Below are 26,887 nucleotides of genomic sequence, written 5' to 3' on the forward strand. Positions count from 1 at the left end.
TCATTGGTGTGTTAAATTAAACTAATACATATGTAAGAACAAAGAAATATAATCTTCTGAGAACTTTAAATTTCTTAGATCCTACTTTTACACAATTAAAGTCTCTTTTTTATTTTTTGAATAAATCCATTTACTTAGAGCAATTGTTTCTTTTTTTACCTGGATATTTCGGCTATATCGCATAGCCTTCCTCAGTTGACTGCGCTGAGTTCTGGTCAGTGGGTGTCACGTGACTTTTAGTCTTTTCTTTTTTTATTTGGTCTTATATAGACTATTAATTACCATTTAGGTATGAAATAATGGTTGGTTTCCAGGACGCCAAACTGTGCATTCTTTAAACAAGAGGGCCAAGATGGCCCTAGGTCGCTCACCTGAGAAACACACCATAACAGTGTAAACATGTTTGACCTAGTGATTTCATCAAAAAAAATATTCTGACCAATTATCATTAAAATTGGAGCAAAAATCTTAAGTATAAATAAGTATTTTCTTTGATTTGACCTAGTGACCTAGTGTTTGACCCCAGATGACCCATATTCGAACTTGACCTAGATCTGATCAAGGCTATTATTCTGACCAAATTTCATGAAGATCAATTGAAAAATACAGCCTCTATCGCATACACAAGGTTTTTCTTTGACTTGACCTACTGACCTAGTTTTTGACCCAAGACTACCCATATTCAAATTTGACCTAGATTTCATCAAGGCAACCATTGTGACTAAATTTTATGAAAATCCAGTGTAAAATGCAGCCCCTATTGCATACCTAAGGTTTTTCCTTGATTAGACCTAGTGACCTTGTTTTTTAACCCAGATGACCCATATTTGAACTTGACCTAGATTTCATCAAGGCTATCATTCTGACAAAATTTCATGAAGATCAGTTGAAAAATACAGCCTCTATCGCATATACAAGGTTTTTCTTTGCTTTGACCTAGTGACCTACTTTTTGATCCAAGATGATGCATATTCAAACTTGACCTAGATTTCATCAAGGCAATCATTCTGACTTAATTTCAGGAAGATCAATCGAAAAATACAACCTCTATCGCCTACACAAAGTTTTTCTTTGATTTGACCTAGTGACCTAATTTTTGACCCAAGATGACCCATATTCAAACTTCACCTAGATTTGATTAATGCAATAATTCTGACCAAATTTCATGAAGATAAATTGAAAAATACAGCCTCTATTGCATACACAAGGTTTTTCTTTGATTTGACCTAGTGACCAACTTTTTGACCCCAGAGGAACCATTTTCAAACTCATTCTAGATTTCATTAAGGTTATCATTTTGACTTAATTTCGGGAAGATCAATTGAAAAATACAGCCTCTATCGCATATACAAGCTTTTCCTTTGATTTGACCTAGTGGCCTACTCTTTGATCCCTGATGACCCATATTCAAACCTGATCTAGATTTCATCAAGGCAATCATTCTGACAAAAATGCATGAAGATTAATTGAAAAATACAGCCTCTATCGCATACACAAGGTTTTTCTTTGATTTGACCTAATGACCTAGTTTTTGAACCCAGTTGACCCATTTTTGAACTCAGCCTAAATTTCATCAAGATTATCATTCTGATCAAAATTCATGAAGATTAATTGAAAAATACTGCCTCTATCGCATACACAAGGTTTTTCTTTGATTTAACCTAGTGACCTAGTTTTTGATCCAAGATGACCCATTTTCGAACTTGGCCTAGATTTCACCAAGGTAATCATTCTGACAAAATTTCATGAAGATCAGTTGAAAAATACAGCCTAAATGTTGACGGACAGACGACAGACAGACATACAGACAGACGACTGATGTCGAACGCCGAGCGATCACAAAAAGAGAGCTAAAAACAATACCATGTGTTAATTACTGAACAGTATGTGTATTTCATTTCTAGCCATGTGTTTCAGTCACAATCCAACCATGTATTTTATACCCAATACAATTCGACTTTACCATGTCAGATTTTTTCCAAATTAAGGCCAGCATTTTTTAATTTTCCGGTTTACGTGAGCGCCGACACTACTTTTTGACAAAACAAAATAAAAATAAAAGTCATTTTCAGTATTTTTATTTTCATTTTACCCGCCGACCGTCCATAATTGCTGCTGCCAAAAATAAAAGTTTAACTGTATGGTAGAGGTTTTTAATCTAGATCAGTAGACGCATGAAAAATGGCGGCCTACATGAATGTACATTGTGTGAAATTAAATAGGAAAAATATACAAGTTTACAGACAATAATCTTTAATAAGTTGGCAGAGATAACAAGTATTGTAAACAAATTTGATCTGGGTAGAAAATACAACATCTAAAGCTCGACATTAGGAGTAATCACCTACGAAAAAAGACCTTCACCTGTCAACGCTGTCCAGATGTTGAAAAATCTGGTGTATCACATGTACGAGATTTGTTGTCTGTTTATTATAATTGGACAACGATCAAATTCATGTGGGACTGTCAGAAAAATACCACAATTCATTAACAAGAGCACCGCCTTGCGGGTGCTGACGCTCATCTGATTTTTTTTGTATAATAGAAATATTGTCCTACCCATGATTTTCTAAGTCTAAAAAGGGCCATCATTCTTGCAAAAAGCAGGATAGAGTTATGTTTCTTGATGTACAGTGTCCACTTATGATTGTGAAAAACTGTTGCAAGTTTTAAAGCAATAGCTTTGATAGTTTATGAGAAAAGTTGCCTTAAACATAATACTCAACCAAGAAAATGATTTTCTAAGTCCAAAAGGGGCAATAATTATTGCAAAAAGCAGGATGGAGTTATGTTGCTTGCTGTACAGGTCAACTATATGATGGTGAACAAGTGTTGCAAGTTTCAAAGCAATAGCTTTGATAGTTTAAGAGAAAAAGTTGACCTAAACAAAAAACTTAACCAAGAAATCTGATATTTTCTAAGTCCAAAAGGGGCCATAAATCTTGCAAAAAGCAGATGGAGTTATGTTTCTTGCTGTACAGGGTCAGCTTATGATGGTGAACAAGTGTTGCAAGTTTTAAAGCAATAGCTTTGATAGTTTAGGATAAAAGCTGACCTAAACATAAAACTTAACCAAGAAAACTGATTTTCTAAGTCCAAAAGGGGCGATAAGTCTTGCAAAAAGCAAGATGGAGTTATGTTTCTTGATGTACAGGGTCTGCTTATGATGGTGAACAAGTATTCCAAGTTTCAAAGCAATATCTTTGATAGTTTAGGAGAAAAGTTGACCTAAACATAAAACTTAACCAAGAAATCTGATATTTTCTAAGTACAAAAGGGGCCATAAATCTTGCAAAAAGCAAGATGGAGTTATGTTTCTTGCTATACAGGGTCAGCTTATGATGGTGAACAAGTATTCCAAGTTTCAAAGCAATAGCTTTGATAGTTTAGGAGAAAAGCTGACCTAAACATAAAACTTAACCAGGCAACGCCGACGCCGACAACCGCTCAAGTGATGACAATAACTCATCATTTTTTTTCAAAAAATCAGATGAGCTAAAAAGGAAAGAAACCAATGAAATGGCAAGACGGAAGAGCAAAAGTGAGTCAACTTGCTAAACACATTTTTTTTTACTTTGAAGACTTGAGGGATAGAGAAGAAAAAAAAAATAACTAATGCCACAATTTTCAGTAGTTCTGTTCTATATAAAGTGCAATTTCAATGTAAAATGACACATGTACCTGCAATTGCTTTACAATGATAAATGTGATATTTTAAAGATTCAAACTAGTCAAAATAATTGGACAGTCCGAGTGGAACTAATGGCCATATGAAAAAGATTCTCTCAATATTTCTTAGAACTGCGTAAAATAAGTTTGACTAAAGTTCTAGCCAGCTACAGTAACTCAAAAGATAATTATCAGACATGAAACTCCCAGCAATATTCTCATGTTCACTTAAGTATATCGATAAAATCTGTAAGAAGACCCTTTGAAAGTAAGTATGGGATGAACATTCAGACACTATACCGGTATGCCACATATGGTTTTGACACTGAGGAACACATAATGACATATCAAGTAATAAATGTTTTTTCGGACTCATAACTTAATAATTCCAAGTCCCATCTCAGTTGTTTGAACATCAGTCGAGTGGTTGTTATTTTGTACACATTTTAACTGAATCAAAATTCAGATTGTTTTGGCTTGTCATACAATATAGGTGGCACTGACAGTCGGTAAAATATAACACAATATTCGAGCCACTGAAACTTTACCAAAGCAATTTAATTTTAAAGTCAGTGTGCATAATATTTATCAATTCGTAACTTTTCATTTCTAGTATGACAGTGCCTGTCTTTTAAAGGTGGTCAATCATATTTAAACAACATTTATGACATTTTTTACTTTTTGTATATTCTGGTAGAGATTTATTTAAGGAACAAAAGACCCATTACATAGAGATAGATTCCTATTGGAAATGTATATTTTATTAATTTTTATAAATTTTTGTAATTACTCCCCTTTAATATGAAAGTATTTAAAAAGCTGGATATTTCTTCTTATTTCGATACAATTTCTAGTTTTACATTTGCATTTGATAGAAATATTAAGTATTTAACAATCCTAACCAAAAGGCAAGCTTTAAAGCTGTGTGTATATGTTCTGAATTCATTTATTTCCAATCTATCTTGGTTGCGCAACCAAGATAGACAAAGGGAGATAATAATATTTTTTCAAACTTGCGTTTCTAATGAATAACAACTAAATACATAATTGTTAATGCAAATTTTTTACAAATATATTACAATATGTCTAATATTTATACCTTTCCTTAGGCAAAGTATGTTTCTCAAATTTATACTTATGATAAAATAACTCTATCTTGGTTGGGCAACCCGGATAGGAAAATTAAATTTTAAAAATACCTCCAGTGAAAATCTAACTTGTATTAAGCGTTAAGAGAACATAAATGGGTGTAAATGATCAGACATTAAAGTTTCAAACAAATCCGTTACATGGCCAAAATCTGATTATCCACCTTTAAGACTGCATCTCCAGCGAAGTAATATGCATGTATGCAGGATGCAGACCTAAAGTAGTCACTGTATATCCCCATTTTAATAGCAGTTTTTATTCATGTTTATATAATAAACATTATGCAGTGTTCTTATGATATGACAATGTCAACTGTGGTATATGTATATTTTATTATGAAAAATGTTTCCATATGTCTATTTTTACCACAAAATAAGATACATACAAAAACACAAATAGCGGTATCCTTGATGACTTTGAAAATGGCATTATTCATACAAGCTACACATAAAGAAAACAACAGTATACTGAGATGATGAGATATAAACCAGTTCAGAATAGTTCATTTGTGAGCGTGTATGCAATTTAAGCTTGCAAGCTTGTTTTCTGTGGTTTACAAAAAAATAAAAAAATTGTATCCTTTTGGACGTTTTTATTTATTTGGTCGACTGCTCAAAATTGGGACTTTTATTTTTATTTGTCCCCCCCCCCCCCCCCACCCCCACCCAAATTTTTTGAAAAATCTCCCGTAAACCAGAAAATAAAAAAAATGTTGGCCTAACAGTACTAAGTAAATTACACACAGACACAACTTTCTGATATTTTCATTACTTTGTAACAAATACATATTATATAGAAGTTAACCAGATATGGTTAACTTCTAAAGTTAATTTGCCCAGATTTTGTTATAGATTAACTTTTATCTTGCTTGATCTTTCCGCAGAAAATTAATGAAAATCTGAGAAATACCGCTTGATATTTCTGAGGTCTATCTCACACATAAATTGTCCAATGAAATAGAAAATAAACGTCTTCTACCTAATCAAGCCCTATCGACAAAATCAATGTAGAAATGCAACCAAATTATAGACCTCTTCTATTATATTGATTCCTAATACAGACATTTACTGGTAAAATCGGCTGTATCTAAATCCACTTGCCGAGTCTTAAGGTTAACGGAACTATCAGTAAATCACCCAGCTTGAGACAATACTTATATACTTAGGAACTAAAAGGGACTCGCTGGCCTCAAAATTAACACCAAAAACTCATAACTTTCCAAACAGAACAAAATGTTCACAGAATGTGTGGTAATGTTTAAAGATGATATTTTTATTTTCAGCTGCAAAATACAGCTTAATTTTTTCCTTTTTTTCCCCCGATATTTAAGATGGAAAATTTTAGAAATGAAAACTAAATTCATAGCATTAAAAGCAGATATACAAAGACCAAAATATCATAATATACCACACTAATACATTGTGTCCTACTAACAGGGTATATACTTGTTCATACATGTTAAGAACAGAGGAATACCAAAACTCTTTTCAGAGCACAAAACAGGTTAAACCTAAAGGCACCAACCTCCAGATCAAACAACAACGGAAAAAATAAAAAATTCTGATATCACGAAATTATTGCAGGCTTTGGAACTTTAAGTTACTTCTTTATTGCCAAAGTAATTTCCACTTCAGATATGATTTTTCTTCTTCTTGATTTTGCACTTTTTAAGATTGTTTAGAACAAAGATAAAAACAAGCAAATTCGATGAATTGGTATCCCCCGCCGAAAGGGTTTGTGGTGAGGAATGGCAAAAAGATATATCCGGCAAAAAGTTAAGGATGTTAATAAGAAGCAAATAATTTCATAAGTCAAAATCAATTTAACAGAAAACAAATGTTTAATTAAACAGTACATAATAAATGTATGATACTTTGATCCTGACTAAAGAATTTATTTTGAATGGGATATGCTTACTGTAATAAGCTTAGCTTTTAAAATTAAATGCAGTTAATTGAAATGTGAGCTTGAAGTTTAACTGGAATGAAATATTGTCTTTGAGTGGTTTGGCACCAGGTGTTGCTGTTTTACATGTACATTTGAACTTAAAAGATCAGATGTCCTTAAGAGAACACAGGTAAGATATCTTGAACATGGCTGAGGGCAAGGTTTGTGCAGTCACAACTTAACATGTTGAAGGTTTAAACATTTAAAAAAAAAAAAAAAAAGGAATGCAAATATATATATCTATATATAGATATATGTATATATTTATTTTTTTAGTGGGTGGGGGTGCAGGGGAATGGGAGAGGAAACAAAATTTCACATGCTGATTATAAATATTGATTGAAAATTAAAAATGAAAAAAAAAAGGTAAAAGGGTGAAGTTGGAGTGGGGGGGGGGGGGGGGGCAGAGGATGCATGATCAGTGGTGGGCATGACTGGGTGGAGAAGTGAGGTGGGGGAATGGTACAACTTGGAAGGTTTGAAAAAAATCTAAAATAAGAAATGAAAAAAAAAAATTTTTTTTGGAGTGTGTGGGTGTGTGGGGGGGGGGGGGGGTGGGGGGGGGGGGGGGGTGTGACCAAGGCAAGTGGGTGACCAGGTGTGGGTGCACAACTTCACATGTTTATAATAAATGTTCACAGAAAAGAATGAAAGAAATTTAATGAAATTCTGCCAAATGGTAAGTTTGTTATGTACAAATATGTGGATTTTTAGACAATTAAAGGGCAATAACTCTGAAGTTACAAAAAGAAATCTGTACAAAATTGTCTGTGCACAACCACATTATAGTGCTCTAAATTCTGTTAAAGTTTCATAGTTCTAGGTCAAATATATCAAAAGTTATGATGCAGAAATTGGCATATCTATAGATCTATAGTACCCTATATAGTTAACACTAGAAACTTCTAAGGGCCATAACTCTGGTGTTACTTGGGCAATCTGTCTGAAACTTGATGGGCCCCATAACCTCATAGTGGTGAACATGTATATGAAGTTTGTTTGAAAAAAATCTAAAATAAGGAATGAATTTTTTTTTTTTTTTTTTTTTTGGGGGCGGGGGGAGGTGTCGGGGGATGTGGGGGAGGTGTGTGATCAAGGTAAGGGGGTGACCAGGTGTGGGTACACGACTTCACATGTTTACAATAAATGTTCATGGAAAAGAATGAAAGAAATTTAATGAAATTCTACAAAATGGTAAGTTTGTTATGTACAAATATGTGGATTTTTATACAATTAAAGGGCAATAACTCTTAATTTACAAATAAATCCAAATGAAATTGTGTGTACACAATCACATTATGGTGATCTAAATTCTGTTTAAGTTTCATAGTTCTAGGTCAAATATATCAAAAGTTATGATGCAGAAATTGCCATATTTATAGTACCCTATATAGTTAACACTAGAAACTTCTAAGGGCCATAACTCTGGTGTTACTTGGGCAATCTGACTGAAACTTGACGGGCCACAAGAACTCATTGTGGTGAACATGTATATGAAGTTTTAAATAAATATCCCCAACCATTTCCTAGATATGGCTCCGGACGGACGGAAAGACGGAAGGACGGACGGACGGACGGAAAGACGGACGGAAGGACGGACAACGCCAAAACTATATCCCTCCGACTTTCGTCGGGGGATAATAAATAGATTGGCAGCTTGAAAGGCATATAGAGCAAATCACGCCAAAAAAACGTGATAACTGAATGAGATCTCGTTTACCGGAAGTGACGCGTTCTCCACTCGCCATTTTGTATGCGCAAGCAATTATTCATCGGTAAATTAATTATCTCCGTATGACCACGCTCCTTTTGATGGTAAGAAACGTGTACTTTGTGTCTTAAGACTATTTCACATCAAACTACTGTTGTTTTAGAAGCTAACATGTATTTTAGATATAGTTTTAAAGGTACAAATTGAACTCCATACCAGCCGATCTTTGTTTTTACTAAGATAACGCCGATTCACGCTCCGACATGAGATTACGCGAGACTATAGCCAGTTGCCATTCTGTGTATTTTATACTTCTTTGTTTAGAAACATAATCTTGACCATGTTCTAATGATCATAATATTACCAAACTTCAATTTCAAAGAATTTTTTAGAGCATCTTTAGCCTAAATCTGGAGTCCAGTCCCTTTACGATATAACCATTATATTGAACATAAATGTGACTGTCATGCTAATATGGAGACACATATTGTGGGGATAATGTTTCTTATATGGGACAATTAGCATGATTTTAGCACAAACATTGATCCAATCAAACTCAGCTGTGACATTCTCAAAGATTTTGTCTCATTAATTTGCTAAACAGTAACATGACTGCTGTAAGCACATCCCTCTTATAGATAATTTATCAGATTTGTTTGGACAAAATGAAAACAACTAACGTCTGTTTCAAAAAGCCTACTGAGTGTATTATGTGCATTGTACATTTTATAGTGTAACATGGAACCAGTCGTGTAAAATGACATTTAAAACTAGAGCTGCTTTTGAGAAAAGCGCATGTCTCCCACAACTGCCTAATCATCTGAATAGTAAGTCTGTTCTTATATATAATATATTTAGTGAGTCTAGATGGACTTGTATGAATGGTTCCGTAATTTTAAGTCAGTGGCCATAACTCCAAAGTGCCTGGGCCGAATTGGCTGCTTATCGAACTTGGCCAAGGAGTTATTGGCAAGCACATTTTGTTAAAGTCTGGTGAAGATTGGATGAGAAATGTTTGACTTAGAGTGCGCACAAGCTTTGTGACAGACAGAGACAGACAGACAGACACACAGACTGGAGTAAATCAATATGTCTCCCACACCACTGTGTGGTGGGAGACATAATAAGCAATTTTAAGTAGTTTTCTTTTAAGGTACTTCTGCACCTTTGATACAACCGAAAGTAATGGCAAAATGTCTTTTATCCGGATAACTGAGAATAAAGTGTGAACTCAGCATACTGGAAATAAAAAATCTTTTATGAATAAATGGCAACCCATGATTGAGTAAATTAATTAGAATGACAATGTTTACTATCTTTTTAAAGATATAAATATGATATATTAAAGCATTTGACACATTAAGTAAGTTAAAAATTCCGTTAAAATCAGCTTGAAATAATATTATGCAGATCAATCTCTTTTATCATGGGCAAACATTTCAAAAACATTAAGCAAAGACATATATATTTTATTTCACCATATTATAGACAAGATGTTTATTTATGATTGTGAGAAGTTTCATTAAAATCTACATTGTACAAAATTTCCTGTTTGCGAAAATGTTATCAAAATTGTGATTTTCCCATAGACTTCAACTTTTTCAAACCAGAGTAGCAAACAAGAGCTGTCCGTAAGACAGCCAATGCTCAACTATTTGAATGCAGGAATATTACCCTAAATGTAAAAATATCTGTAGAATTTCAGTCCTGGTAGCTACATTAGTCTTTTTGACTATCCAGCTTTATATGTAGAGGAAGACGGTGTCCCTCTGTACATTTTTTCAAGCAGAAGGGGGCACCTGGGGAGAATCATTAACCCTCCTCGGTCTAACTATAATATCTCTCTCACATGAAAGAATTCTACACCCCAAGAGGGGTTGTGCACCTGCAATGGTGGTGGGCAAACAATTAGAGGTAGAAACCTTATTAATTAACAACCAGGCCATGGAGGCTCCTATTTAAAAGACAGACCTTCAGAACAAAGAAACCATTCTGAAGCTGGATAAAGATGTTTCTGGAAAAATCCAAAGTCATACATCTTTTCGTCTTAATGATACTGAATAATGACTGCATTATACAAACATCTGCACAGCACCATTTTGTTAAAAATCATTGCATGCCTACTGCTACCAAGTAAAAATCATTTTTTCTTCCAAAATGTATTGACCTCAGCTTTATGGCAAATTTTCTATAGAATACAAAACTGTATAACAACTGATCAATACCCAAGATTGATAGCACCCATTTGAAAGAATTGATTGTACTGGGAAATGCCAGATTTCAAGACATAGAAAGTTATAAAATGCTAGAGAAATATTATATCGGAGACAAGATATTGCTTTAAAAGGGAAGAGGAGGGTCTAACAACTGTTACAATGGATATATACAGTCCCAATGAAAATTACTCTGCCAGCTAATGTTACATATCTGTTTCTACAGTGATTTAATAAACCACATCTTTTTATTTCCTTTGGCACCAAATTTCTTCAGGGGTTTTTTTTTTCAAAATCTGGCTACTTTGTAGGGATATAATTTGTGGATATCAACCTTTGAACTGTGCGCCTGTGGCAATTGGTCTGCTGATGCGTCAAGTGTGGTGTGCTGTGTGGTGTGCTGTGTGTTGTGTGCTTGTCACCTTCCGCTTTCAGCCTCCACTGCTGGCTAGCCTTCTGGTGAAAAAGGAGCCGAGTGCTAAGTCTTCCCTGCCAGTACATAGCCTCTCTGCAGACAAGCCCTTTTGCAGTGTCTCTGAGATGGCGCCACACAGTAACTGAGCACCTTGCGGCCTCAGGCAGAACTGCAGGGGACTCGGAGGAGGTCTGCCCCCAGACATGTGGCATGCCAGGCCCACCAGTGTGTGGACACGCCCTGATGCCTATGAACAGACCCCCAGCTATGGGACAAATAGCTCCTGTGTTCCCAGGATAGGGTTTTAACTCGGAACTAAGGGTGAGGTAACCCTGAAAGAAACCTAGAAAGTTGAAGACAGAGGTGCTGGGCCATTGGCACTCTCTTAACGAACCACAGCACCATGCAATATCGCTATGCGCGAACGAAAAGAAGAAAGAAGAAGAACCTTTGAACATAAAATGAATGAAAATGGAAAATTTTACTTGCTGAATTCAGACTTTATAGATGTCTCTGTACAGATCTGTACATAGAACTTTAAAACATCATTAAGTCCAAAGTACAAAATAAAATCTAATATGAAACTCTTGGCAATATGATCCATTATGCCCACTTATCATTTAGATGGTAAAAAATCATGAAATTTAAATGATTTTGCTACATAACTTGGAACATAACATCATTTAAAGGGTGTCTGATAAATTAGTGAGACACATGGATGGATGGATGAATGGATGGATAAACAGTTCAAACATTGTATGTCTGATAATTAGAATGCCACCTTTTGCTAAAACTCATTGTCAGGTCCCAACAAAATCCCTATTTAATGTATAATTTTCGACGGTTCAAACTACCTTAATTCAAACAAATTTTGCCGGTCTCGTCGATTTCAAGCAAACAAAGTTCGACTGTATTTGTTCTTCATTGAATATGAATTAAACCTTTGCCGGAAGTGTGATCTTAAATCTAAGTATACTATAAAGTTATTCCATGTTCCTAGTCTTTACTGCTGTTTTAATCAAAATATACTAAATATTTTCATAAATGTTAATAAAATCAAAAGATTCTAGATTACAGGGCAACTTCTTCTTTATACCTCAAAATTAATGTCCTATTAAAATTGAAGTTCTCAATTCATGCCTTTCCAATTAATCCAATAAAGTCATAATGGAATTCAAGGAAATAGCAGAATGATGTCATGTGGAATTCAATTAAAGAATGTCCTGTCTAAAATATTCTTCTTGTGGTAAAGCACACGAAGACATTAAACAAAACAAAATCAGTATGGCTTAAATATTAATGAAATTACATCTAAAACTACTGAATTACCGTGAAATCCTTTCCAAGTTTGGGTTTCAGCCATTCCTGAACACCAGCAAGATCTGTCCCTGCTTTGATCAAACCAAGCTTTCCTCGTCTTTTTATCAACTGATCTGGTTTCACAACAAGTTTCTGCAAGACAAAAACAAAACACCTGTCTAAAATGATATAAAGCGATTCTTTTAGTTTTACATTGTGGTTTAGGAGGAAGCAAAATTATCAAATACCTGTAGAAATGTCACTTCTTCTTCATGCTGATGCTAACAGTATGCTTATAATTCTTTCTCCCTACTCTTCACCCTGCCCCCATCCTCCCACAACAAAGCCGCAACATATCAAACCTGCTTCTACCCTTCATTATAAGTAACAAAGATAAATGCAGATCTACAAATCAGTATAACAATAATGTAAGTGCATTTCATTTGGTAACAAGCAAATTCGATGAATTGGTATCCCCCGCTGAAAGGGTTTGGGGTCAGGAATGGCAAAAAAATATATCCGGCAAAAAGTTAAGGTTTAGGAGTATATCACCAAAACATAGAAATATTTTATAAACGAATAACATCATTACCAATATTTTACTTAACCATTACATGTTCTGCCATACTGTCCCGTACTGAAAATATTCTGAAAAAGATGTCCCCCTTTGAAAATGAATGCCATTTGTAAAGAAATAAAAATAAACAATTGCTGAAAACTGTGTTCCACTTAATTATGTGAAATTTCAACACTTGCATGCAATTGCAAATGAATCAAAACTAACAGTTCTTTGAAAATGGTGACTTTTTGAAGGCGTTTGACTGAGGAAAGCTGACCTGTATATCCAGTCATCTAAAATTTTCAAGAGAGACCTAAAGCATATCTGCTCACAACCTCAATAGTAAGTAAATAAACAAAAGCTCCAAGAATGCTTTCAGTCTTTTTATTTAAAACTTAACCTTTACCCTGCTAAATTTCTAAAATTGACTGGTCCACCATTGAATATGGGCAGAACCACTTATTATCCAAAGGGGTGTTCATTAAAAATTTACTGACTGAGCAGCTAACAGTGCGGACCAGGATGTGCAGGCTGATCATGGTCTGCACTGGTCGCAAAGGTTAAATCACTTGCCACCAGCAGGTTAAAAGTTTAACAGGCACATGTTATTTTTCATTGATCCACACTCATTTGTCTTTCAAAAGCTAAAGGAATGTCAAGACTGGACTGGTACATGTAAAGGGCAAGCCATTCAATGTCATGTTGTGTGTCTCACGCAAAATGTGAACGCTTAAAGGTAACAAGCCCATAAATGGCAATCCTTATATTTCACGTGATTTCCGCGTTCTCTTGTCCTTATCAAAAAGAAATTTTTTGTTACGACAGATTCTAAGAACCCTGAAATTGTCATGGCACAGAAATTTCCGAGCGTTACTACTGGTCCACCACCTTAACCCTTAGCCTGCTGGCGGCGATTGGCTTTGCCTTTGCGACCAGTGCAGACTAAGATCAGCCTGCACATCCGTGCAGGCTGATCATGGTCTGCACTGTTCGCTATTCAATTAGTAAATTTCCAGTGAACACCCCTTTGAATAATAAATGGTATTGCCCAAACTGCATGATGGAACAGTCCATTTTAGAAATTAAGCAGGGTAAAGGTTAAATATTCTATCATGAAAACAACTGTAAAAGCATTGTAACAGAACATAATACTTTCATTCAATGATAAAAATTAAATTACCGTAAATAATTTTAACTAATGGTTAGTATATACAACAAGAGATCACAGAGTGATCTTGGCGCCCACCAATGTGCCATTTTTGAGTGTTCCAAATTTCAAGACTTACTGACTAGCTCAAGGTCAAATTTCATTTCCGTACACAACACAAATCTATGCAAGTGGTCCAAATTTGAAGGCTGTAGCTTGAGAAATGTAAAAGTAGGTCACTAGGTCAAAATCCAGGTCAAATTTTACTTTGGAATACAAAACTATGCATGTGGTCCAAATTTGAAGCCTGTACCTTCAAAAATGTGAAAGTAGGTCACTAGGTCAATGTAAAGGTCAAAGTTTGTTTCGGTACACAAAACTATGCATGTGGTCCAAATTTGAAGCCTGTACCTTCAAAAATGTAAAAGGAGGTCACTAGGTCAAAATCAAGGTCAAATTTTATTTTGGAATACAAAACTATGCATGTGGTCCAAATTTGAAGCCTGTACCTTAGAAATGTGAAAGTAGGTCACTAGGTCAATGTAAAGGTCAAAGGTCATTTCAGTACACAAAACTATGCAAGTGGTCCAAATTTGAAGGCTGTAGCTTGAGAAATGTAAAAGTAGGTCACTAGGTCAAAATCAAGGTCAAATTTTATTTCAGAATACAAAACTATGCATGTGGTCCAAATTTGAAGCCTGTACCTTCAAAAATGTGAAAGTAGGTCATTAGGTCAATGTCAAGGTCAAAGTTTTTTTCGGTACACAAAACTATGCATGTAGTCCAAATTTGAAGGCTGTAACTTGAGAAATGTGAAAGTAGGTCACTAGGTCAAAATCAATGTCAAATTTCATTTTGAAACACGAAACTATGCATATGGTCCAAATTTGATGCCTGTACCTTCAAAAATGTGAAAGTAGGTCACTAGGTCAAAATAAAGGTCAAAGTTTTTTCCAGTGCACAAAATTATGCATGTGGTCCAAATTTGAAGGCTGTAGCTACAGAAATGAGAAAGTAGGTCACTAGGTCAAAATCAAGGTCAACTCATGTCAAGGTTCATCTTGCCACTCAAAAATATACATGTGGTCCAAGTTTGAATGTTGTAGTTACTGACAAGAACATTTTAAAAGCTTTTCCCTATATAAGTCTGTATGAACCATGTGACCCCCGGGGCGGGGCCATATTTAACTCTAGGAGGATAATTTGAACAAGCTTTGTAGAGAACCACTAGATGATGCTACATTACAAGTATCAAAGCCCTAGGCTTTGTGGTTTGGACAAGAAGATTTTCAAAGTTTTTCCCTATATAAGTCTATGTAAACCATATGACCCCCAGGGCGGGGCCATATTTGACCCTAGGGGTATAATTTGAACAATCTTAGTTGAAGACCACTAGATGATGTCACATACAAAATATCAAAGCCCTAGGCCCTGTGGTTTTGGACAAGAGGTTATTCAAAGTTCTTCCCTATATAAGTCTATATAAACCATGTGACCCCCAGGGCGGGGCCATATTTGACCCATGAGAAATAATTTGAATCATCTTGGTAGAGGACCACTAGATGATGCTTCATACCAAATATCAAAGCCCTAGGCTCTGTGGTTTTGGACAAGAAGGTTTTCAAAGTTTTTCCCTATATAAATCTATATAAATTATAGAAATAAACAAAGGGCCATAACTCACTCATAAATTGTTGAACCAGTCTGATTTTCAGGGGGACACAACTAGGGTACCAATACATCATTCTGACAAAGTTCGGTCAAAATCCCCCCAGTAGTTTCTGAGGAGATGCGATAACGAGAAATTGTTAACGGACGGAGGGACGGACGGAATGACGGACGGACGGACCACGGACGCAGAGTGATTTTAATAGCCCACCATCATCATGATGGTGGGCTAAAAATATTCTCTGCAGCATTTTCAAAGGCATTTCTAGTTTTCCAGTGAAACAGAAGGGGGGAAATGTTTGAACAGTATTCAGGCCCAAATTAAAATTAATAAAACAATTTTTTTTTAATAGACTTACATGTACATTATATTTCCCATATTTTTCTTATAATTACTGTATATTTTCTTTATTTGTCCAGAATTCATAAATGTCACACAGTATATATATATATATATATTCTATATATATATATATATATTCATATATATATATATATATATATATTCCTATTCCTACTATCTGTATCTCTTTTGTTTCTATATATTATATAATCCAAATTTACAAAACAAACAAGTCTAGGAACCGGAAAATTATTCTTTTAAAAAAATTTATTTCCACATTTGTTTTTTCCTTGATGGTCTTATTTTTGTTTAATGCAAATATATTTATAATTATTAATTTTATGCACAAAAAATGTGCCCAAATGACACAATAGTTCAAAATTGTTTAAACTTTACTCTGTTTCAATTTCCCATATTTTTTTAAAAAAAAACTTTCGTCATGTGACAGTTTACTCTGGAAAAAAAATCTGATCATGTGACCCAACAGCACTCAATAAAAAAAACTGGAAGTACTATGAAAATCATGTGACAATTATACAACAAATGAAATCATATGGCTGTCATGTCACCTGTCGACAGTATGCCACTTCACGTGACAGCAGCAATGTCATATTTGAGATCATATTAGCACATTATGCCCTCTTAAAGTGCAGTAATTATTATAATTGGCTCATTAAAGGTAATAAAAGCTTGTTTATGTTATTTATGAGATTGAGAGAAAGCCATAGACAAACAGATCAAAGTGCATACAGAAAATAAAGTAGTGTACATATTACGACTACTTTTGGCAAAAATCATTGCACTTTTTGTCAAAACTGTACCAAAACACTAAAAGAGCATTCTGAATTTTTTATCTATTTTAAATTACTTAAACAAGTGACTGTTTTTTAAATCATATATTGGTCAAAATTCTCTCAATAAACAATTTTAGCTTTTGTGTAGTTTCATTGAATTCTAACCAATGTCTCTAGCTGTTGCTATTAACCCTTAGCCTGCTAAATTTCTAAAATGGACTGGTCCATCATTCATTCTGGGCAATACCATTTATTATTTGAGGGGGTGTTCACTGAAAATTTCTGACTGAATAGCGAACAGTGCAGACCATGATCAGACTGCACGAATGTGCAGGCTGATCTTGGTCTGCACTGGTCGCAAAGGTAGAATCACTTGCCGCCAGCAGGCTATGGGTTAAATAGATCAGGCAAGAATAGCAGGATGTATGAATAATGTCCTTACTATCACGAAGCAACAAGTATAACAATGCTTCCCTGAATTTTTCTGGGCGCATAATAAAATTATTTCATTTTAATGGTATGATATTTTATTTAACATGCTGACAGTATTACAACTTTTATATCACTTTTCTTTTAATAAACATGTTATAATCTTGATTAATTTCATGATAAAAATCAAACTCCTTGTAATGATTACCTCCCCTATTGCCACATCAATCATTGCCGCACAATGAAAATCACATGACTGTTATGGTTTAGAAATATATCCCCAAACCGCAGAAATATTCGCTAAACGAACAACATGTTTTCCAACAATCTACCTGTCCAATACATGTTGAACTGTACTGTCCCATAAAATATTATGACTGGATACTTAAAACATTCTCAAAAAGTAGTCCCCCTTTAACAAGAGCACCGCCTTGCGGGTGCTGACGCTCATCTGATTTTTTTTGTATAATAGAAATATTGTCCTACCCATGATTTTCTAAGTCTAAAAAGGGCCATCATTCTTGCAAAAGCAGGATAAAGTTATGTTTCTTGATGTACAGTGTCCACTTATGATTGTGAAAAACTGTTGCAAGTTTTAAAGCAATAGCTTTGATAGTTTATGAGAAAAGTTGCCTTAAACATAATACTCAACCAAGAAAATGATTTTCTAAGTCCAAAAGGGGCAATAATTATTGCAAAAAGCAGGATGGAGTTATGTTGCTTGCTGTACAGGGTCAGCTTATGATGGTGAACAAGTGTTGCAAGTTTCAAAGCAATAGCTTTGATAGTTTAAGAGAAAAAGTTGACCTAAACATAAAACTTAACCAAGAAATCTGATATTTTCTAAGTCCAAAAGGGGCCATAAATCTTGCAAAAAGCAGGATGGAGTTATGTTTCTTGCTGTACAGGGTCAGCTTATGATGGTGAACAAGTGTTGCAAGTTTTAAAGCAATAGCTTTGATAGTTTAGGATAAAAGCTGACCTAAACATAAAACTTAACCAAGAAAACTGATTTTCTAAGTCCAAAAGGGGCAATAATTCTTGCAAAAAGCAAGATGGAGTTATGTTTCTTGATGTACAGGGTCTGCTTATGATGGTGAACAAGTATTCCAAGTTTCAAAGCAATAGCTTTGATAGTTTAGGAGAAAAGTTGACCTAAACATAAAACTTAACCAAGAAATCTGATATTTTCTAAGTACAAAAGGGGCCATAAATCTTGCAAAAAGCAAGATGGAGTTATGTTTCTTGCTATACAGGGTCAGCTTATGATGGTGAACAAGTTTTCCAAGTTTCAAAGCAATAGCTTTGATAGTGTAGGAGAAAAGCTGACCTAAACATAAAACTTAACCAGGCAACGCCGACGCCGACGCCAACGCCGACAACCGCTCAAGTGATGACAATAACTCATCATTTTTTTTTCAAAAAATCAGATGAGCTAAAAATGAATGCCATTTGTAAAGAATTGCTGTAAACTAAAAGAATTGCTGAAAACTAAGTTAAACCTAGTTTTGTAAAAAAAAAAACACTGGGCCATTATATTGCAAACGCACCAAAATGAAGATATGTTTTTTGTTTTGTTAGATTTAACGTCGCACCGACACATGATAGGTCATATGGTGACTTTCCAGCCTTAATGGTGGAGGAAGACCCCAGGTGCCCCTCCGTGCATTATCCCATCACGAGCTGGCACCTGAGTAGAACCACCGACCTTCCGTAAGCCAGCTGGATGGCTTCCTCACATGAAGAATTCAACGCCCCGAGTGATGCTCGAACCCACATCGATGAGGGGCAAGTGATTTGAAGTCAGCGACCTTAACCACTCGGCCTAGGTAGGCCCCCAAAATGAAGATATGTAAAAATTCTTAGAAAATGGTGTGTTTTTAAGGGGTTGAAAGTGTGACTCCTGAATGCAGTCCTTTTCTGGAATTCAATGCAATATATAAGTAAACTGACACTCGTTTTGTATAGTAATATATATGTTTTATTATGCTCTTCAATTTTCATATAAAACAACCATTTCTTTCTATGATTTGCTGTTGTTTGAATTTTTTCAAAATAACGTGCCAGCCGTTAAAGGCGGTCAATCACATTTAATTTTAAGCAACAGTTTATGACAATTTTCATTTTTAATGTATTCTGTTACAGATTTATTTAATGATAAAAAGACCCCTTATATAGAGTTAGTTCCCTAATTTTATTTGATTTCAAAATATAATTTCTAGTTTTACATTTGAATTCAGGGCACTAGACAACTTTTGGGGATAGGTACCCATACCCCCAGGAAGGGGAATTTTCTGTCGTTTTAAGACAACAAGAGGGCCATGATGGCCCTATATCGCTCATCTGAGTACCATTGCTCTTAATGATAACATCAAGTTTTGACATAGATCACATAGGCATACACTTTAAATATCATCAGGATAAATATTTTCTTGTAACAGTCCCTTTTGACCTATGGGTCAAGTACTAGTCATAGCCAATCTCCATACCAAGTTTGAGGTCCTAGGCTCAAATGCTGCATTTTTGTACTAGCATGACTATTCCTTACCCTGGAAGACCAATCTCATTAGATGCTGCTGAGGTATAGCCATTTACATAAAATAAAGGGAGGTAATTTGTCATAAATTCAGTCAAAAGTTATCTACCCTGATTGTCTGAGTCCATCTGATGACATAAATGACATTTCAAATCAGTATCTTCATTGGTTACTGAGATACACCCATTTAATTTGAAACAAAAGGCGGTAATTTGACATAAAATCAGTCCATGGTTATCTACCCTGATTGTCTCAGTCCAACTAATGACAATAATGAAATTTCAAATGAGTCCTTTACATACTTACTGAGATAAATCCATTTTTATTAAAATCAGGGGAAGTAATCATGCATTGGTATATGCATGTAGAAGATACAAAGTACAAACCTTTACAATGCAGTCTGAAAGACAGCTAAATCCCCCGCCACTGCTATGGATAGTGAAAGGGTAAACCTTTGATTTTAGCTGTGACCTTGATCTTGAACTGACATGGCTGACTCATGAATTCTGCACAACATCTTGATGAGGTGATCATTTGACCAAAGTTTCATGAAAATCCTTCAAGGGGTTTAGGAGATACAGATATGAAACCTTTGACCTTCAGTTGTGACCTTGACCTTGAGTTGACATGGCTGACTCATGAGTTCTTGATGAGGTGATCATTTGACCCAAGTTTGATGAAAATCCTTCAAGGGGTTAAGGAGATACAGAGTGGACACCAAATGGAAGGCTCAAACCTTTGACCCTTAGTTTTGACCTTGACCATGAGCTGGCATGGTTGACTCATAATTTCTGCACATCGTTCTGATGAGGGAATCATTTGACCCAAGTTTTATAAAATTCCTTCAAGGGGTTTAGGAGATATAGAGCGGACACGAAATGGAAGGCTCAAACCTTTGACCTTCCGTTGTGACCTTGACCTAGAGCCAACATGGCTGACTCATACGTTCTGCACATCACCTTGATAAGGTGATCATTTGACCCAAGTTTGATGAAAATCCTTCAAGGGGTTTAGGAGATATAGAGCGGACACAAAATGGAAGGCTCAAACCTTTGACCCTAAGTTGTGACCTTGACCTTGAGCTGGCATGACTGACTCATGGGTTCTGCACATCGTCTTGATGAGGTGATCATTTGACCCAAGTTTTATCAAATTCCTTCAAGGGGTTTAAGAGATAGAGCGGACACAAAATGGAAGGCTCAAACATTTGACCTTGAGTTGTGACCTTGACCTTGAGCCGGCATGGCTGACTCATGGGTTCTGCACATCGTCTTGATGAGGTGATCATTTGACCTGAGTTTTATAAAATTCCTTCAAGGGGTTTAGGAGATATAGAGCGGACACAAAATGGCAGGCTCAAACCTTTGACCTTGAGTTGTGACCTTGACCTTGAACCGAGAAGGCTGACTCATGGGTTCTGCACATCGTCTTGATGAGGTGATCATTTGACCGGAGTTTCATGAAAATCCTTCAAGGTGTTTAGGAGATATGGACCGGACATGATTTTGTTACGGACGGAAGGATGGACGGAAGGACGGATGCAGACCATTCCTATAATCCCTCCGCCACAGCGGGCGATTAACAATATATTAGAAAATTAAGTAAAAGTAGAAATTTTTTACCATGGAAGACATAAATAACATTTCACACCAATCTCATTAGAAGCTGCTAGGTATATTCATTTACATAAAAACTAAAAGGAGGTAATTTGTCATAAATTCAGTCAATATGTACAGTACAATCACGATCCTATGAAAAGCCAAGGGACCGGCCGGTTTTTGTCGTAATATCGCATTTTCTTTCGAGCGTAGCATAGAAAATTTCGCTATATAGCACCTTAATATCTATATACGTAACCCGTGATATTTAAACATGTGATTTTCGTATCGGAGTACATGTATACCAATTTTATATGTACATCTGGGTTTACTACAAATCTTATTCGAATCTGAACTCAGATCATATGTAGAATGTAGAGCGGGTTGTTTATTTTTCTTCACTTTGTATTCACTGTACATAAAACACATACAGGGTACATTGTTGCACGAGAAAAAATCGCAACTGCATATTCCGATACCCTCAGCTACCCTTTACCAATTGTTTGGTATAATAAAACGACAATATACAGACGATCAGGACATAAATATTGTTTTATTTTCTTTATGCAGTGATTGTTTGAGACGTATAGATATCGAAGCAAGTGTGACTTGTATGCCATCCGATCTGATAGTTATAGGAGAAAAAAATAACCACTAACTTGTGCGTAGTGTATAGCGTATGTGTTTCGAATTTAATAACTAAGTTTTCACACTTTAATCACTGTTTACGCCCAGCTAAATGATAGTGACACTTTCCACTCCAAAGCATTTTCACGCCGTTATGGAAGGTGTGAAAACTTAAGACAATACATTCGTAAAATCGCAACTAAAACAAGTTGAAAACAGGCTTTAAGGGCATAACAATACATTCGTATGAGCGCATTTTTCGTAAAATTGCATTTTCGTAAAATCGCGACTTTGTTACATAGAAATAAGAAGGAAAGCAGCCGGGACCACAACACCTTTTTGTAGTATACCGGTATTTTGTTAAATTGCGATTCGTAGCACCGCAAATGCACTATATCTTCACTGACTGTCCAAGTCCATCTGATGGCATAAATGAAATTTCAGATCAGTATCTTCATTAGTAACGGAGATATACCCATTCTAATTTGAAATAAAGGGAGGTAATTTGACATAAAATCAGTCCATAGTTATCTACCCTGATTGTCTGAGTCCAACTAATGACAATAATGAAATTTCAAATGAGTTCTATAAGTACTTATTGATATAAATCCATTTTGATTAAAATCAGGGGAGGTAATCAGATATAAAATAACTCCAGAACCTATGATTGGATCTGACAGATTCATCATGGAATCCAAGATTTATTGTTGTTGAAGGTATTTTGCAAGTTTGTATCAAATCAAACCATAAATGAAGTCTACTATATACTGGGCACGTTAAACAACCAGGCTGTCTATTCGCAACGAGCTAGGCTAAGTTAGCCGGACAAGCCTGTATCTGATTTCTGATCTCTCTGTCATGGGGGCTTTATCTCACTCTGTCCCTCTGGTCAGATCGCTCTGTGTCTGTACTAGTAGAGGATGAATTATGCATCCTGTGTGGCTGCATTTGAACTATGTAAAGCGCCTTTGAACATGAAATTGATCATGAAAAGGGCACTATATAAATCTGGTATAATAATAATAATAATATATGGCTGCAAAAGCCAAACTAGCAAACTCTGGACCTTTAAGGGGCCACAACTCTGGAGCCCATGATGGGATCTGGCCAGTTTTTGAAAGGAACCGAGATATTAAGCCAATACAAGTTGTGTGCAAGTTTGATTAAAGCTGATTGCAAAATGTGGTTACTATCATGTTCACAAGCCCAAATTGGCAAATTTTGGCCTTTTAAGGGGCCATAACTCTAAAACCCATGATGGGATTTGGCCAGTTTTCAAAAGTTGATTGCAAAATGTTGTCTCTATCGTGTTCACAAGCCAAAAATAGCAAATTTTGGCCATTTAAGGGGCCATAGCTCTGGAACCCAAGATGGGATCTGGCCAGTTTTCGAAAGGAACCGAGATATTATGCCCATACAAGTTGAGTACAAGTTTGATTAAAATCAAATAAAAAAGGTGGTCTCTATCGTGTTCACAAGGAAATTGTGGATGGACAGATGGACGACGGACGAAAGGTGATAACAAAAGCTCACCCTGTCACGTGAGCTAAAAAGGGGAAGTTTTCAGCAATATATATGTTACTACTTTTCACACTTTTTAATACAATCATTTCTAACTAATGTAATTGTATTGCAGCAGTAAGCTTCCTTCGAGGCACTATATAACTTGAAAGAGAGTTCATACCTAGTTGTGTCAAACAAGCTATTATCAGGGGAATTTTCTTCTGAGAAAGGGGAAAAAAACATATTATTTTATGAGGGGAATGGGGCCCATATTCGGCCCAAAAACGGCCAAATGAGTGCCCTGGAATTTGACAGATATTGAGATATTTCAATAATTGTAAACAAAAGATAAGTTTTAAAATACTGTGTAGCTTGCTATTTCACTGATTTCCAACCTATCCTGTTAGTGCAACCAATAAAGGTAAAGGGAGGTAATATTAAGTTTAAAAACTTGTATTTCTAATGAATTTTGGCTAAATATGTATTTGTTAATGTTAAACTTTTAAAAAAATATTAAAAAGCTTCTTATGTATTCATATTATTCCTTAAGCAAGGTATGTTTATTAAAGATATATAGATGCTAAAATACTCTATTTTTGTTGGGCAACCAGGATAGGAAAATCAAATTTTAACAAGAGCTGTCACTAATGGTGACAAATGCCCCCGCAGCGCCTTGACCTTTGACCTTGACCTTTGACCTGGTGACCCCAAAGTCAGTAGGGGTCGTGTACTCAATAAGTACTACCAGCATGTGAAGTTTGAAGGTCCTAGGTGCAGTGGTTCGCGAGTAAAGTGCCTTCATGCAAAAAGTTAACGTTGTGACGAACGAACGAACTAACAAACTAACGAACGGACGGACAGCTGAAAACTAATTATGCCTCCCTTCGGGGGCATAAAAATAGTTTACATGAAAACTGAACATGTATTAAACATTCAGTGAACACAATTAAGTGTAAACTAGAAAATGCTTTTGTAAAAAAGCGCATGTCTCCCCAAATGCAAAGTCCTATAGGCAAGAAGTCAATAGGGGTCAGGAGCGAAAGTCAAAGACACACTGATGGTTGGCTGCAATAGGGATCATCTACTTGGCATGTCCAATCATCCCGCTAAATTTCAACACTCTTGGCCTAGTGGTTCTCAAGTCACTGTTCAGGCTCCTGTGACCTTGACCTTTGATCAAGTGACCTCAAAATATATAGGGGTCATCTACTCTGCATGTCCAATCATCCTATTAAGTTTCAACATTGTAGGTCAAGTGGTTCTCAAGTTATTTCCAAAAAATGATTTTACATGAACATGCCACTGTGACCTTGACCTTTAATAGACTGACCCCAAAATCAATAGGGGTCATCTACTTTGCATGTTCAATCATCCTATGAAGTTTCAACATTCTGGGTCAAGTGGTTCTCAAGTTATTGATCGGAACTGGTTATCAATGTTCAGGCCCCTGTGACCTTGACCTTTAACTGAGTGACCCCAAAACCAAAAGGGGTCATTTACTCTGCATGAACAATCATCCTTTGAAGTTTCAACATTCTGGGTCGAGAGGTTCTCAAGTTATTGATTGGAAATTGTTTTCCATGTTCAGGCCGCTGTGGCCAGGACCTTTAACAGAGTGAACCTAAAATCGTTAGGGGTCATCTACTCTGCATGATCAATCATCCTATGAAGTTTCATCATTCTGGGTCAAGTGGTTCTCAAGTTACTGACCGGAAATGGTTTTCAATGTTCAGGCCCCTGTGACCTTGACCTTTGATGGAGTGACCCCAAAATCAATAGGGGTCATCTACTCTTCATGACCAATCATCCTATGAAGTTTCAACAATCGGGGTCAAGTGGTTCTCTAGTTATTGATCGGAAATGGTTTTCAATGTTCAGGCCCCTGTGACCTTGACCTTTGAAGGAGTGACCCCAAAATCAATAGGGGTCATCTACTCTTCATGACCAATCATCCTATGAAGTTTAAACATTCTGGGTCAAGTGGTTCTCTAGTTATTGATCGGAAATGGTTTTCAATGTTCAGGCCCCTGTGACCTTGACCTTTGACAGAGTGACCCCAAAATCAATAGGGGTCATCTACTCTTTATGACCAATCATCCTATGAAGTTTCAACATTCTGGGTCAAGTGGTTCTCTAGTTATTGATCGGAGATGGTTTTCAATGTTCAGGCCCCTGTGACCTTGACCTTTGAAGGAGTGACCCCAAAATCAATAGGGGTCATCTACTCTTCATGACCAATCATCCTATGAAGTTTCAACATTCTGGGTCAAGTGGTTCTCTAGTTATTGATCGGAAATGGTTTTCAATGTTCAGGCCCCTGTGACCTTGACCTTTGACGGAGTGACCCCAAAATCGTTAGGGGTCATCTACTCTTCATGACCAATCATCCTATGAAGTTTCAACAATCGGGGTCAAGTGGTCCTCTAGTTATTGATCGGAAATGGTTTTCAATGTTCAGGCCCCTGTGACCTTGACCTTTGACGGAGTGACCCCAAAATCAATAGGGGTCATCTACTATTCATGACCAATCATCCTATGAAGTTTCAACATTCTGGGTCACGTGGTTCTCTAGTTATTGATCGGAAATGGTTTTCAATGTTCAGGCCCCTGTGACCTTGACCTTTGACAGAGTGACCCCAAAATCAATAGGGGTCATCTACTCTTCATGACCAATCATCCTATGAAGTTTCAACATTCTGGGTCAAGTGGTTCTCTAGTTATTGATCAGAAATGGTTTTCAATGTTCAGGCCCCTGTGACCTTGACCTTTGACGGAGTGACCCCAAAAAAAAATAGGGGTCGTCTACTCTAGCAGCCCTACAACCCTTTGAAGTTTGAAGGTTCTAGGTCAAATGGTTCTCCAGTTATTGCTCGGAAATGAAGTGTGACATACGGACGGACGGACGGAAAATAGGGGTCATCTACTATTCATGACCAATCATCCTATGAAGTTTCAACATTCTGGGTCAAGTGGTTCTCTAGTTGTTGATCGGAAATGGTTTTCAATGTTCAGGCCCCTGTGACCTTGACCTTTGACAGAGTGACCCCAAAATCAATAGGGGTCATCTACTATTCATGACCAATCATCCTATGAAGTTTCAACATTCTGGGTCAAGTGGTTCTCTAGTTATTGATCGGAAATGGTTTTCAATGTTCAGGCCCCTGTGACCTTGACCTTTGATGGAGTGACCCCCCAAAAAAATAGGGGTCGTCTACTCCAGCAGCCCTACAACCCTTTGAAGTTTGAAGGTTCTAGGTCAAATGGTTCTCCAGTTATTGCT

The 26,887-nt window shown here is 36.1% G+C and overlaps 1 protein-coding gene across 1 annotated transcript in view; it reads right to left on the reverse strand.

Annotated features, from left to right (window-relative positions):
- LOC123532481 (ATP-citrate synthase-like) overlaps window positions 1–26,887 on the reverse strand; it is a 112,902-nt gene that overhangs the window by 77,241 nt on the left and 8,774 nt on the right. Inside the window, exon 3 of the mRNA XM_053517133.1 lies at window positions 12,434–12,556. Coding sequence (XP_053373108.1) covers window positions 12,434–12,556 — 123 coding nt within the window. The remainder of the gene's footprint in view (window positions 1–12,433; window positions 12,557–26,887) is intronic.

Source organism: Mercenaria mercenaria, chromosome 11, assembly GCF_021730395.1.
Source record: "Mercenaria mercenaria strain notata chromosome 11, MADL_Memer_1, whole genome shotgun sequence".
NCBI lineage: Eukaryota > Metazoa > Mollusca > Bivalvia > Venerida > Veneridae > Mercenaria > Mercenaria mercenaria.